Here is a 14894-nt window from a genome sequence, read left to right on the forward strand (position 1 = left end):
AAAAAGTGTAAACTATCAATCAGATGACAGAAAGCATTCCATTTTGCATACAACACGTCGATAATTTAGAGACCTTTGAAATCTACATATAAAATATGATACATTAGTCTTTATAAATGAAAAAAAATAACCTTATTAACTTTCAAAATTCAAATCCTAATTCATGATCCAATCCATTTTTTATGATTCAAATAAAGTCAACGTTACAATTTTATAATTAAAATGTGTCAGATGGAAGTCAAATGGGTTGCAAAAACATTTCACATTGACTTTAAGACCAATAATCTGAAGGACACACTCCTGATGTTTCTGTTAACTGTGAGACTTATGAAGTCATCTTATCTGCCCAGTGTGTTTCTGACAACTTGTCGTTAAGATGGATGAGGAGAGGTTTGTGGGGCCAGTGAGAACAGAGAGAAGGGGGGGGGGGTAAAAATATGAGGTGACGGCAGTTAACATTCCTCTCAGAAACTTGAATCCCTCTCTGAGCGGTCAGTGTTGGGTTTCAGTTCAGGCCCATTAGTATGGCAGCCATTTATTAAAAACACATTTTACACTGGCTCACTACTCTGAGCGCAGAACTCACTCCACATCAATCTACAGATTACACTTTCTTTGTCCCGCCCTCTCTGAGACCCAATATTCATTACACACTCATACTACACTGCTCTCTGGAATACTTCATTCATATTAGTCAATTTAAGCACTTGCCTGTCAAATACTTGTGTACAATGTCTACTAAACTCTATGACTGACCACTGTCCCAGGCAACTGATTTCCTGTACAGCTGTGTTTGTTTCATGTCAAGAGTATTTCTTCTCACAGAATAAAATTTCTATATGTATTTAATGTCCGTTTTTTTATGTTTTGTGCTAGTATCCATGAAATAAGAGCAATAACAGAAGAAAGACACCATGATCTCACCTTCCACCACATCTCTCTTGTAATCACTGTCATTGTCACTGTCTGTTGGCCGATAGTAGATGTAGAATCCCTGGATGGGTGTGTTGTTATTACTGGAGGGAGTGTACTATGAAAGAAAGTGAAAGAAACAGTTAATTATATATTTTTTGTTTCCTCTATAAACACTCAATAATAATTATCCCATCAATGATAAGAACATAACTGAAGTTTAACAAGAATCAAGACATCCTGCTCTATTTAAAAAGGCTACACTGTACATATTTGTATGACTTTATTTTCTGAAGTCTACTATTAATAATGTTGGTCATGGTTTCCTGCACCAAAAACAGTCATAATTTAGTTTTACATGACCATTTTATTATCTTTGAATTATATATATATACATATACATATATATATATATATAATTTTTTTTTTTTTTTTTTTCGTCTTGAAGTCTCTTAAACAGACTTGATATGATGTTATGATTGGCTAACCTTTTAGCTAAAGAGTAAAATAAAATTTCAGTTTTTATTAAAGCACCCTAATTTCACTCCAAATACTTTAGCAGGTTTAGCAGATTGTCCTAAATGTTCCCATACATACATTTAAAGTGAATAGGGACAAACTCAAAAACTAAACAAAAAACACGTTAACATTATTCTAATGGAATGTTCATGAGTGCCAATGTCCAATTCACAGAAACAATTCATTCTTCAATCATTCATTCAATCTTTTCAAAGAAGTAGTTGACCAGATTCACCAAACTCTCCAGATTTTCAGTCAGTAATGACAGATTTGGATTTTTTTCTCAGACAGAGTTTTTGTATGACCTTAATTGAACTGCAGAAGTTGCATAGACTTACTTTTATGATGTTTTAATGTTATTTTTCTAAGCATGAAAGTTTCAAATACAAGTCATTTTAACTTCACAGACAAGAATAAACAGGTCTGGTATAACATGAAGGTAAGTAAATGGCAACATTTCCATTTATAGATGAACTATTCCTTTAAGACACATCAAAACTCTTCTCCTCATGCATGTCTTCTAAAAATAGCTAAACTCAGCCAATTCCACTCATTAGAGCTGGATAAGGCCTCCTAATCTGTACTGGACACACACACTTTTTCCTGCAAAACAGCACCAGTAACCATTGCCAATTACAGGTCTGTTTGGACATTCTGGGGTGGCTCTCAGGGACTGATGGGAAAAGCTACTATACATGCAAGTGCACGCAAATACTCTGCATGCTGAGAACGTGCTGAAAAACACTTCTGCACCACTGGCACTGCAGAGAAGAACAAACCAAGGAGGCATGTTGTGAGTGAGCTTGTTATGTGGTTAGTTCTGGATGGTTTTTACACTCCCATTGTCAAATTAAGCATAAAAATTGGCCATTAGATATAAAAGGCATATGTTTAAAACATTAACTCTCACACACATTAGTTTAGACCCCTGGGTTGCTAATATGAGGTTCAGGGTTATTCCTTCAACAGGCCAGAAACAGAAATATGTACAAGTGGTGAGATCCTTTTTAAGATTAATGTGCTAATAATACACATACAGAAGCATGGAATGATAGAAAAACTCAAAGTTTATTCAGTGATGAGTTATTGAGTGCCTGACAGAAACTGTTCCAAAACCTAGTGAGCTGCCTCTGTGTCTACTGCATCTATATGCAGCTGCCTTTATTTTAGCCAAAATGCATATGCATATTTTTTTTTTTTTTTTTTTTTGGTGTAACAGCAGTGCACCTTTAAAATGTTGTCTTGATGGGAAGCTCAGGTTTAGGGGCAGAATTAGTGTACTTCATTTACCAAATAGTGTATAGTACAGTATGTAAATGTACTGCATTCACGTGCGTGTTCACAAATGTACTCACAGTCCAGCGTAACATGATCTGAGTATCGCTGACAGCGTCAGTGAAGGAGATGTGAGGGCCAGTGATCGGACGGCTTGAGACAGGTGGATTCGACAGGGAGACCTGATACGGCCTGGAGGTGGCGCTACCAGGGCTTTCACCATAATTATTCATGGCAATGACACGAAAACGATATGTGGTACCTGTCATGAAAAAAATATTTACACCAAATTAGATTTTTATAGTTGTGTAGGATACTCATACATTAATGTCCCCAGTAATGTGGACCAGATTTGGATGTGGTTTTCTTCGGTTTTCACATTTTCAAGCGCATGTCGCGGTAACAGGATTTACAGACAGACATAGCTTTTAAATGGAAAAAATGAGTGAAAAAAAAAATTAATTACTAGCTAACTACAGAACACATTTTCCATTAATTTTTTAATTGTTAATAATTCAAAACTAAAAATATATTATTAAATAAAACATAATAAAATGTATTTATCCATGATTATTAAAATAAAAACAAATAATGGTAAAACTTTGGTGTGGGGACCAATTCTCACTATTAACTATTAGTTGTTTATTGGCATGCATATTACTAGAATATTGGCTGTTTATTAGTATTTATAAAGCACATATTAATGAATTATTCTGCATGACTGTAATCTACATCTCTTAATCCAACCCCATACCTAAACTAACATTTTCTTATAATAAGCAGCAATAAGGAGTTTATTGAGGTAAAAAATTTATAGTTATTTAATTATGAGAATTGGTCCCCAAACTAAGTATGAACGAAATAATATATTTAAATAATATTAATATGGTCTGGGAATCAACCTGTGGAAACCCTGGTGTAACCTCACCTGGTTCCAGGTTGCGCACTTCTACAGACAGTTTTAATGGTGAGATATTATCAGCCGCGATGATCCAGTCTCCACTTCGACCCTGCTTCCTGTACTCCACGCGAAAGGCCGTGATTGGAGAGCCACCATTGGCTCGTGGAATCCAAGCAACATAAACAGAGCTTTCTGTCGCCACAGAGATAGTTGGGCGGTCTGGGGCCTCTGGAACTTAGGGATGAAACCAACCAATTAGAAGTTTGATAAAAAGTAAATGCAAACTAAGTAGGGCTGCACAAATAATTAAATAGCAAAGGTGATAAATCGCGATAAGGCTGAAGCTGCGATTGTCGTGCGTATCTTTTCAGTGAAGCACGGTTCTGTGATCAGTAGTAAATTTTCTCTAAATTTTCACTACAGTGTTCCTGCAGCTCAAGTGGTAGAGCATTGCGTAACAAGCGCAAGGCTAGGGGTCCGAATCCCGGGGAACACATGTTAGGAAAAATTGGATAAATCTTTGGATAAAATCGTCTGCTAAATGCATAAATTAAATTAAATAAAATTTAGTAAATCTCCACCTGAAGGCTAGAGTGTGCCATCATGGGGAAACTACAAATGTGCCCCGCAGAAGAACTCCAGGAAATCCCTAAAGCGATTGCTGAATAAACAGAAGACTCAACTGATTTTATTGACTCTTCGTGACTAATAAACACATGACTATGACAATATTGGTTTTATCTGAGTTTGTCTTTTCATGATGTTTATTATAATAAAGAATATAATAATGCAATGCTAATCGACATAGTATTCTAAGCATTGATAAAGGCTATGAAATATGTTGCATGCTTTATTCTGCGTAAGAAGCCACATCATCTCACAGAAGGATTTACTTCAACACTCGACTGACGTTATGAAGTGAGTTTGGAGTGAAAACTTTATTAAAAGTGTTATTTTCACATGCTTTGAGATGGAAAAGCATTTACAACACAGAGCCATAGTTCACTTACAAGCTACAAAAAAAGCTTTCATAATCGCAGAACGATATCTTCGATTTTGTTATCATGCGATTAAATCGTCTACGATTATGAACGCGATTTTGCATAGTTTGTCAGTGAACTACAGCTCTGAGTAGTAAATGCTGCTCCATCTCAAAGCACATGATGGAAACTTACTACTGATTATAGAACAGGCTTTACTGAGAAGAGGCGCATGGCAATCGAATCGAATTTGAATAATCGTGCAGCCCTAAAACTAAGATCTAATGATTGTTTTCCAAAAAGAAACAGCAGCAGTTTTCACGTCAAATGCAAAATGTAATCTCAACATCCATCAGTGAAAAGACCAAAAGAGCAGACAAAGATAAAATAAACCAACTCACACACACACACACACACAGCAGACGACAGCATGCCAGAGTCAATTGAGTACTTACTGAATGGGCTCTGAGCCATAGACACAGAGACGCAAGGAGAAAGAGAAAGACAGAGCAAAATTTATGTGGCAAATATAAGTGGGTTTATACCCATTATAATCTAAATGTGCACACACACACACACACACACACATACTCAAACTCTAATTACAGAAATACATCTCACACATTTGTGCAAGTGCAATAAGAATACTTCACCCCAAGTGACCAATTACTCGCCCTCATGTTATACTTTGACATGGAACACAAAAGAAGAACTTTTGAAGAATCTTCTTGCTCTATTTTCCATATATTTAAGCATATTGGGACCAGAAATTTATTACATAGCTTTAGAAGACTTAAAATCAAACACACTATTTGTGTGGACAAAAAAAAAAAAGCTTTTCTTTTTTTCTTGGCACTTAACTCTGCCTGGTCACAATATGATTTCACTGTATGGAAAAAAAAGTAGCATGAACGCTCTTCTGCTCCACAGAAGACTACTTATAGAGTGCAAGTAAATCATTGATCATCCTCGATCAGGCAGAAGTCAAACCTTTATGGTGTAATAGTGTTGTGGGACGTCCTCTTACCTCTGTCATGTATGACCACTCCATAATAAGTGTTAGTGGTTTTATCTTCCAGCACTTTCTCTGGAAGAGATACAATTGGAGCCTTGGAGGGGTTCTTATTGGAGGAAGTTCTCTCTGAGAAGAAGAGTAAGAGAAGTTATGATTTGATTAATAATGTTAATCTTGGTGATCATGCTGTATCATAATGGAATACATGGATTGGACTTTTCTTTTACCAAACTGAGTTTATATTATGAGCAGCTATAGTGAAAAAAAGGCAAGAGTTCTTTCTTATGCTTCAATTCTAGAACATGCATGAGCTAAAATATATAAAAAATATAGCTGCAAGCAGCGATGGCGGGCTCAAGCCACCAATGCCATCGCCACCCCGGTGGCACCAGGTAAACTGTGCCCAGTGGGCACATGCATTCACAATATCGCTCTGGCAGTGAGGTTTTAAAGGATACAGCAGTTAAAGGGTTAATCCGAATCATCTAGACTTTAAAATCACATTCACAGAACAATATATATATATATATATATATATATATATATATATATATATATATATATATATATATATATATATATATATATATATATAACTTTAGTAACACTTTACAATAAGATTTCATTTATAAACATTATGTTAACATGAACAATATTTATATAGCATTCATTCATGTCAGTTAATTTTCCAAACTTAAACATTAAAACATTGTTTTATTGTGATTTTTTTCCAAGCACATTTTACCAATTCCAAACCATATCAATCTTAATAACTACCATTATTTTTTATTCAATCATTTGTGAGTGCTATACAATAGTCCAGGAAAGCTGGAAGAGAAAAACTCCTTATATTCATGTGCAGAATTATTAGGCATGTTTTCTATAACAGATGAAATGCGCTAAAAAAGAGTTTTGACTCAAACTGTTTTAACTCAAAGTCGAAAATTATGTAATACCCATGAGAAATATCAAACACAAATGCAATACAGAAATGGATAAGTTAAGACTTGACCATTGTACAAAAATGCTGACTGGGTCATGAGGTCAGAAAAGAAGAAGAAAAAAACAGGTCAAGAAGAACTGACAAAAGAATTGCAAAATAATTAGAAATTAATGTGAAGATTAATTTTTAGTCAATTCTGCAAGACAGACTTTCAGGAAAGGAGGTGGAATAAAAATGAGCTCCTAAATCTTAATCCCGGATTCAGTAAAATATATTCCTCAAACCATCGGACAAGAGGAGGTGGTGCTGGTCCTTCACGAGTCACTCTAATCTGTTCATAAAGCCTACATATAAAGTCTTAATATATAGTATTTCACAATACTTCATGGTATTCTAATTAAATCATTTTTTGGAATCTTAGATCTCTCAGAACCTGACACATTGTAATTCTGACACTCCAGGAAAGTGGCAGTTCTGTAAAATGTTGGCGATGGAGACTAAATGCTCCCTGATAGTTTCACACCTAATTCACTTAACACACACACAAACACACACACACACACACACACACACACACACACACACACACATTACCCACAGTGACAGAGGGACAGAGTGACATCAGATGTATGATAGTTTTTTAATTTTCTATCATCCATATAGTGTTGTATAGTCATGAAACTTTGCATATTTCCTCAGAATGACTTGTCTTCTAAGTGTACATTTTTTTGAAGTGTTTAGAAGCTGCACTTAAAAAAATAAAAGACATTTACTGGTTACTTTTTTGCTGTTATTTCAAAAAATCACCACGACAAAACCATTCAAGCTATCCAAAATTCATCCGACCTGTTCTGTAAGATTAATTCTTTAAACAGTGGTAAAAGAGGATGTGGTGCTAAACCTTCAAGAGTCACTCAAAACATATCTGTCCATAAAGCCTGTAAAGAATTATTTCTTAATTTACAGTTCACAATACTTCAGCTTGTTATTCTAATTAAGTGAGGGTCATTTTATCAGTAAAATACATAAAATACATATTTTTATTTGAAAGATTTCTCTAAATGATTTAAATCATACTTGTTTCTAAAATAATTATTTAAAAGTAATCATATAGCTCCATCTGGTGGCCATTAATGGTACTAAGAATTGCAAGCTTGATTTATAAGTTATGATAGTTTTCATTTTATGCTGGCTCTTGAAAATTATAAAGCTATGAAACTTACTGTGCTTCCTTCAAATGATGACTTCTACGTATATAAAAAATTATGAAGAGTTGGAATTAAAAATTTTAAAGATATAGTAAAATAACTATTGTATTTTTTTATGTTACTTTAATAAATCGCTATGGCCACACCATTTAAGGTATCCTAAACCCATTCGAAATTTAACATCTTCAGTGTATGGCTTCATTTTAAAACAGTTTGGTGTGAACTACTTGTGTCTTCTTGGAGGAGTATGAATTCATTTACAGGCTGAGTTTATCATAAATCCACAATAAAATTTCTGAGTTCTGTATCAATCTGTGTTGTTTGTTTATTTTTATTTTATTTATTTTTCATAGGAAGATAACTGACCCTTTACTCTCCTTTTTAATAAATGTGCTTATAAACCAAGAACAAGCTATTTATAGCTGTATTTATAAACTGCTTACTACTGACTATTAATATTGGGACAAGGCTTTATAAAGCATGAACTGACTATTTACTAATGAGTGCAGTTATTATAAAGTGTTTTCAATGCATTTGCTAATTTTAACAAATTAGACATTATTTTACAGTGTTATAAAACCCCTTAAATGATTTGTAAGTGTTTTGTAATGATTTTATTGACCTACAAGCATTTGTGAAAGTTCTGCTTGCATTAGAGCTTAGTCTTCATCTGTGAGCTGAACTGATTTACAGTTACATCCATGAGATTATGTAAAATCAAATAAATATCATGTCACAGGATGTCAGAGGTCAGTTTCAAATTTGTTTGAAATTATTATTTGCAGCACAAATAAGGTTTTTTAGGATTTGTAAAAATCCCTAAAACTGTCAGAAAAGGATAAGGCCTAAGATTTCTATGTGAGTGGCTAAATGTATTTGTTCTTATAACTATAATACATAAACTATGAAATTATACAAAATGTATAAAAAAGTACAACAGTTATTCTTTTCCAATGTTTTTTTATTTTTTATTTATTTATTCATTTATTTTTGGATTTGCATTTTAAAAAATTAGCCTACGGCAATCATTCTAAACAGCTTGAATAAAACCTGTCAATATTTATTATAGACCACTATAACTGTGTATAATCTAACAAACAAGTTTATTATGAAAATAAAAGCGTGTACACCAGATAAATTGGACGATAAAGAAATTGCTAACAATAGTACAATAGAGCATGTTTTAGGTTTTTAGGCGTTTAGATGCAGAAATGGACAAATCAAATTTAAAATAAAATGTAATTGATTTAATTAAATATAGATTAAGTCTTGTTAGAGCAAAATAATAAATAAATACGTACACACATTAAAAAAGCAGCCAAGATGAATGAGTTTAATTTTTTATATAGATTAAAATTGAAGACAGAAGCAGCTGGTATATGCGGTCACTTAATATTAAAATCCAGTAGATCCACTTCAGATTTATTTCTCAACAGTTTATGTTCACGTGGCTGTTTTCGTTTATATTAGCCAAGCTATTATGTATTTTGAAATAATCTTGTCCGTGATGTGTTCGTTCTTACGATGAAAGGCAGAATCCTGCAGCTCGAGAGATCAATGTTATTCTGCCAGTCGCGCTTTCAAATAGTCTTGCACACTTAAACGGGTCACAAACACCTATATTTAGCTCGTGTTATGTTATAATGGATGTATTGTGTGCATTTATGGCAATAATTTATTTTAAAAAGCTCTTAAACAAGAATAAATTCGTTTGTTTTGAACTTGTGACACTGTGCGCGCTGATCGGAGGCAGTGATTTCAGATAGGCAGCTGCAAATATTTCATTTTCACACAAACAGTTCAAAAACATCTTAATTTAGTTCTTGGTGTGTTCTAATTGGTGTATTGTGTGATATCGCTGCAATAATTTATTTTTAATAGCTATAAAACAAGAATAAACTCGTTTTTTTCTGAGCTCGTCATTCCACACGCTCCTGCTCAGAGCGGTGATTCATCTCTCGTGTTTCTCACATATCACTGACCACACATCCATTATTGATGAGCCCTGAGCTGATAATAATCATATATGTTGGTTTAGCTTGTCAGTGTGAATTAAATCCAAGTATTTATTTGTATTTTAACCGATTTAAAAGTGAAACCAAAAGACAGTCTCCTCCCTTTTTCATTCCGGTAACTGCACCTGTAGGGGCGCATTTTCTCTCAGACAATGGAAGTCTAAGCACACACACTCAAACAGAGGGACAGAGTGATATGAGATGCCTGACAGTTTTTTAATTTTCTGTTATCCATACAGTGTTGTAAAGTCATGAAACTATGCATATTTACTCAGAATGACTTTTTTTCTGTATGAAAAAAGGTTTTGAAGTGTTTGGAATTTAAAAATGCAGGAAAATTAATAATTCCATCTTTATTGTCATTTAAAAAAAATCACCACAACAAAACCATCCAAGCTATCCAAAACCCATTCACAATTTAAGTTCCTCAATGTTTTTTCAACATGTACACCAAGTTTGGTGTGTATAGTGTTACTCTCCTCTGAGCAGTATGCATTAATTCACAGCTAAATGTAAAAAACAATCCACATTCAAATCAAAATAGCCGACTTCCTGTTGGTCGTAGCTGATGACTGTGAATTAGAAAGTTGTCCGTCTTGATAAGAAAAATTTTTGTACCGAGTTTGGTGTCTGTAGCTAAAACTAACCCCCCCACTTTTGACAAAAGGTGGCGCTATAGAGTGCCTCTTCCACGCCCTCTTATGAACTTTTGCCAGTGTCTAGTTATCATAAATACTGATATGTGTTCTGAGTTTGATGAAATTCTAAGCATGTTATATGCCTCAAAATCACCTGAGAAGTAGTCCAGTTTGACATGTTGCCACGGCAACAATATTTTTAGATATCAATATCCCCCCAACAGATTTATATCGGCTGTGTTTTAACATTATTCTGATGAAGTTTGAAGCTAATCGAGTAAAAATAAGTTGCTGAAATCAAAGCATTTTGAAAATGACACACTTCCTGCTGCCAGTTGGTGGCGCTATAACTTTGACTCCTAATAGTCACATATATGCGATCGACCTCATACAATGAATAATCTGATGAAGTTTGATTAAAATCAGGAAATGTATGTGGATGGTATTAGACACTTCCTGTTTCTCATTTCTCGCCATAATTTCAGCGCCTCGCCACGAGCAAACCGTTTGAGATATCAAAAATCCCCTGGCAATTTTTCATCCCCAATGTCTTGAGATCACGTTGACCAAGTTTGGTGGCAATCGGCAAAAAAACCTATGACAAGTATTTCAAATTCCAGAGCATGCGCTTTTTACATAACTCTAAATAGCTGACTTCCTGTTGGGTGGAGCCTATGACAAGCAATACGAAAGTTGTTCGGCACGATGAGATCTATATGTGTACTGAGTTTCATATGAATATGTACAAGTATGTGTGAGCTATACATCAACATTTCTGACTGTGATCCAGGGGGCGCCGTAGAGCCCCTGTGCCACGCCCGGGCCCCAGCCTCTGCAGGCTCCTAAAGGCCACAGATTGCAAAGTGTGTGCAAATTTTCAAGAGTTTTTGAGTATGTTAAGGACCCCAAAAGCCCCCACAACTTTGACGACAAATATGAATAATAAACCCCAAATAGCCAACTTCCTGTTGGGCGGAGCCTATGATATGCAATACGAAAGTTGTTTGTATTGATGAGTTCTATATGTGTACCGAGTTTCGTACGTCTACATGCAAGTATGTATGATATATGGCCCTCCATATTCCAGGGGGCGCTGTAGAGCCCCTGTGCCACGCCCGTGTATCAGTCTCTGCCCGGCCCTAATGGCCGCAGGTTCCAATGTGTGTGCCAATTTTCAAGACTTTTTAAGCATGTTAAGGGCCCCAAAAGCCCCCGAAACCTTGAAGAAAAATAATAATAATAAATAATAAATATAGCTGCAAGCAGCGATGGCGGGCTCAAGCCACCAGTGCCATCGCCAACCCGGTGGCATCAGGTAAACTGTGCCCAGCGGGCACATGCATTCACAATATCCCTCTGGCAGTGAGGTTTTAAAGGATATGGCAGTTAAAGGGTTAATCCGAATCATCTAGACTTTAAAATCACATTCACAGAACAATATATATATATATATATATAACTTTAGTAACACTTTACAATAAGATTCCATTCATAAACATTATGTTAACATGAACAATATTTATATAGCATTCATTCACGTCAGTTAATATTCCAAACTTAAACATTAAAACATTGTTTTATTGTGATTTTTTTCCAAGCATTTTTTACCAATTCCAAACCATATCAATCTTAATAACTACCATTATTTTTTATTTAATCATTTATGAGTGCTATACAATAGTCCAGGAAAGCTGGAAGAGAAAAACAGGTCAAGAAGAACTGACAAAAAGAATTGCAAAATAATTAGGAAATAATGTGAAGATTAATTTTTAGTCAATTCTGCAAGACAGACTTTCAGGAAAGGAGGTGGAATAAAAATGAGCTCCTAAATCTTAATCCTCAAACCATCGAACAAGAGGAGGTGGTGCTGGTCCTTCCCGAGTCTTTCTAATCTGTTCATAAAGCCTATATATAAAGCCTTAATTTATAGTATTTCACAATACTTCATGGTATTCTAATTAAATCATTTTTTGGAATCTTAAGTCTCTCAGAGCCTGACACAGAGTAATTCTGGAGACTCCAGGAAAGTGGCAGTTCTGTAAAATGTTGGCGCTGGAGACTAAATGCTCCCTGATAGTTTCACACCTAATTCACTTAACACACACACACACACACACACAAATTACCCACAGTGACAGAGGGACAGAGTGACATCAGATGTATGATAGTTTTTTTAATTTTCTATCATCCATATAGTGTTGTATAGTCATGAAACTATTGTCATGAGACCAGTCATTCTGAGGAAATATGCCTCAGAATGACTTGTCTTTTATGTGTACATTTTTTTAAAGTGTTTAGAAGCTGCACTTTAAAAAAATAAAAAGACATTTACTGGTTCCTTTTTTACTATTATTTCAAAAAATCACCACGACAAAACCATTCAAGCTATCCAAAATTCATTCACATCTGTTCTGTAAGATTAATTCTTTAAACAGTGGTAAAAGAGGATGTGGTGCTGAACCTTCAAGAGTCACTCAAAACGTATCTGTCCATAAAGCCTATAAAGAATTATTCTTAATATACAGTTCACAATACTTCAGCTTGTTATTCTAATTAAGTGAGGGTCATTTTATCAGTAAAATTCCTAAAATACATATTATTTTATTTGAAAGATTTCTATAAATGATTTAAATCATACTCGTTTCTACAATAATTATTTAAAAGTAATCCTATAGCTCCCTCTGGTGGCCATTATAGGTACTAAGAATTGCAAGCTTGATTTATAAGTTATGATAGTTTTAATTTTATGCTGGCTCTTGAAAATGATAAAGCTATGAAACTTACTGTGCTTCCTTCAAATGAGGACTTCTACTTATATAAAAAATTATGAAGAGTTAGAATGAAAAATTTTAAAGATATAGTAAAATAACTATTGTATTGTTTATGTTACTTTAATAAATCTCTATGGCAACACCATTTAAGCTATCCTAAACCCATTCACAATTTAACATCTCAGTATATTGGCATCATGTTGAAAAAGGAGTATGGAGTAGTATGAGGAGGAGTATGAATTCATTTACAGGCTGATTTTATCATAAATCCACAATAGAATTTCTGAGCTCTGTATCAATCTGTGTTGTTGTTTGTTTATTTTTATTATTTTTTATTTTTCATAGGAAGAAAACTGACCCTTTACTCTCCTTTTTAATAAATGTGCTTATAAACCAAAAACAAGCTATTTATAGCTGTATTTATGAACTGCTTACTACTGACTATTAATATTGGGACAAGGCTTTATAAAGCATGAACTGACTATTTACTTTTTGAGTTTGAAATTATTATTTGCAGCACAAATAAGGTTTTTTGGGATTTTTAAAAATCCCTAAAACTGTCAGAAAAGGATAAGGCCTAAGATTTCTATGTGAGTGGCTAAATTTATTTGTTTTTATAACTATAATGCATAAACTATGAAATTATACAAAATGTATAAAAAAGTACAACAGTTATTGTTTTCCAATGTTTTTTATTTATTTATTTATTTATTTATTTTTTTGGATTTACATTTAAAAAAATTAGCCTACTGCAATCATTCTAAACAGCTTGACTAAAACCTGTTAATATTTATTATAGACCACTGTAACTGTGTATAATCTAACAAACAAGTTTATTATGAAAATAAAAGTGTGTACACCAGATAAATTGGACGATAAAGAAATTGCTAACAACAGTATAATAGAGCATGTTTTATGTTTTTAGGCGTTTAGATGCAGAAATTGACAAATCAAATGTAAAATAAAATGTAATTGATTTAATTAAATATAGATTAATTATTGTTAGAGCAAAATAATAAATAAATAAATAAATAAATACGTACACACATTAAAAAGCACCCAAGATGAATGAATTTCATTTTTTTTATAGATTAAAATTGAAGACAGAAGCAGCTGGTATATGCGGTCACTTAATATTCAAATCCAGTAGATCCATTTCAGATATATTTCTCAACAGTTAATGTTCACGTGGCTGTTGTCGTTTATGGTCGCCAAGCTATTATGTATTTTGAAATAATCTTGTCCGTGATGTGTTCATTCGTACGACGAAAGGCAGAATCCTGCAGCTCGAGAGATATATGTTATTCTGCCAGTCGCGCTTTCAAATAGTCTTGCACACTTAAACGGTTCACAAACACCTGCATTTAGCTCTTGTAGTGTTACAATGGGTTTATTGTGTGCATTTGTGGTAATATTTTATTTAAAAAAGCTCTTAAACAAGAATAAATTCGTTTGTTTTGAGCTCGACACTGTACGCGCTGATCGGAGGCGGTGATTTCAGATAGGCAGCCACAAATAATTCATTTTCACACAAACAGTTCAAAAACATCTGAATTTAGCTCTTGGTGTGTTCTAATTGGTTGATTGTGTGATATTGCTGTAATAATTTATTTTTAAAAGCTTTAAAACAGGAATAAATTCGTTTTTTTCTGAGCTCTTTACTCCAGACGCTCGTGGTCACAGCGGTGATTCATCTCTCCTATTTCTCACGTATCTC

The 14894-nt window shown here is 34.0% G+C and overlaps 1 protein-coding gene across 1 annotated transcript in view; it reads right to left on the minus strand.

Moving 5' to 3' along the window:
* The window catches only part of LOC127933823 (cell adhesion molecule-related/down-regulated by oncogenes-like), a 55304-nt gene that overhangs the window by 11917 nt on the left and 28493 nt on the right, over positions 1-14894 (minus strand). Inside the window, exons 10-13 of the mRNA XM_052530837.1 lie at positions 5615-5728; positions 3635-3841; positions 2787-2968; positions 925-1030 (exon numbers count right to left, since the gene is read on the minus strand). Coding sequence (XP_052386797.1) covers positions 925-1030; positions 2787-2968; positions 3635-3841; positions 5615-5728 — 609 coding nt within the window. The remainder of the gene's footprint in view (positions 1-924; positions 1031-2786; positions 2969-3634; positions 3842-5614; positions 5729-14894) is intronic.

The sequence above is a fragment of the Carassius gibelio genome, chromosome A18, assembly GCF_023724105.1.
Source record: "Carassius gibelio isolate Cgi1373 ecotype wild population from Czech Republic chromosome A18, carGib1.2-hapl.c, whole genome shotgun sequence".
NCBI lineage: Eukaryota > Metazoa > Chordata > Actinopteri > Cypriniformes > Cyprinidae > Carassius > Carassius gibelio.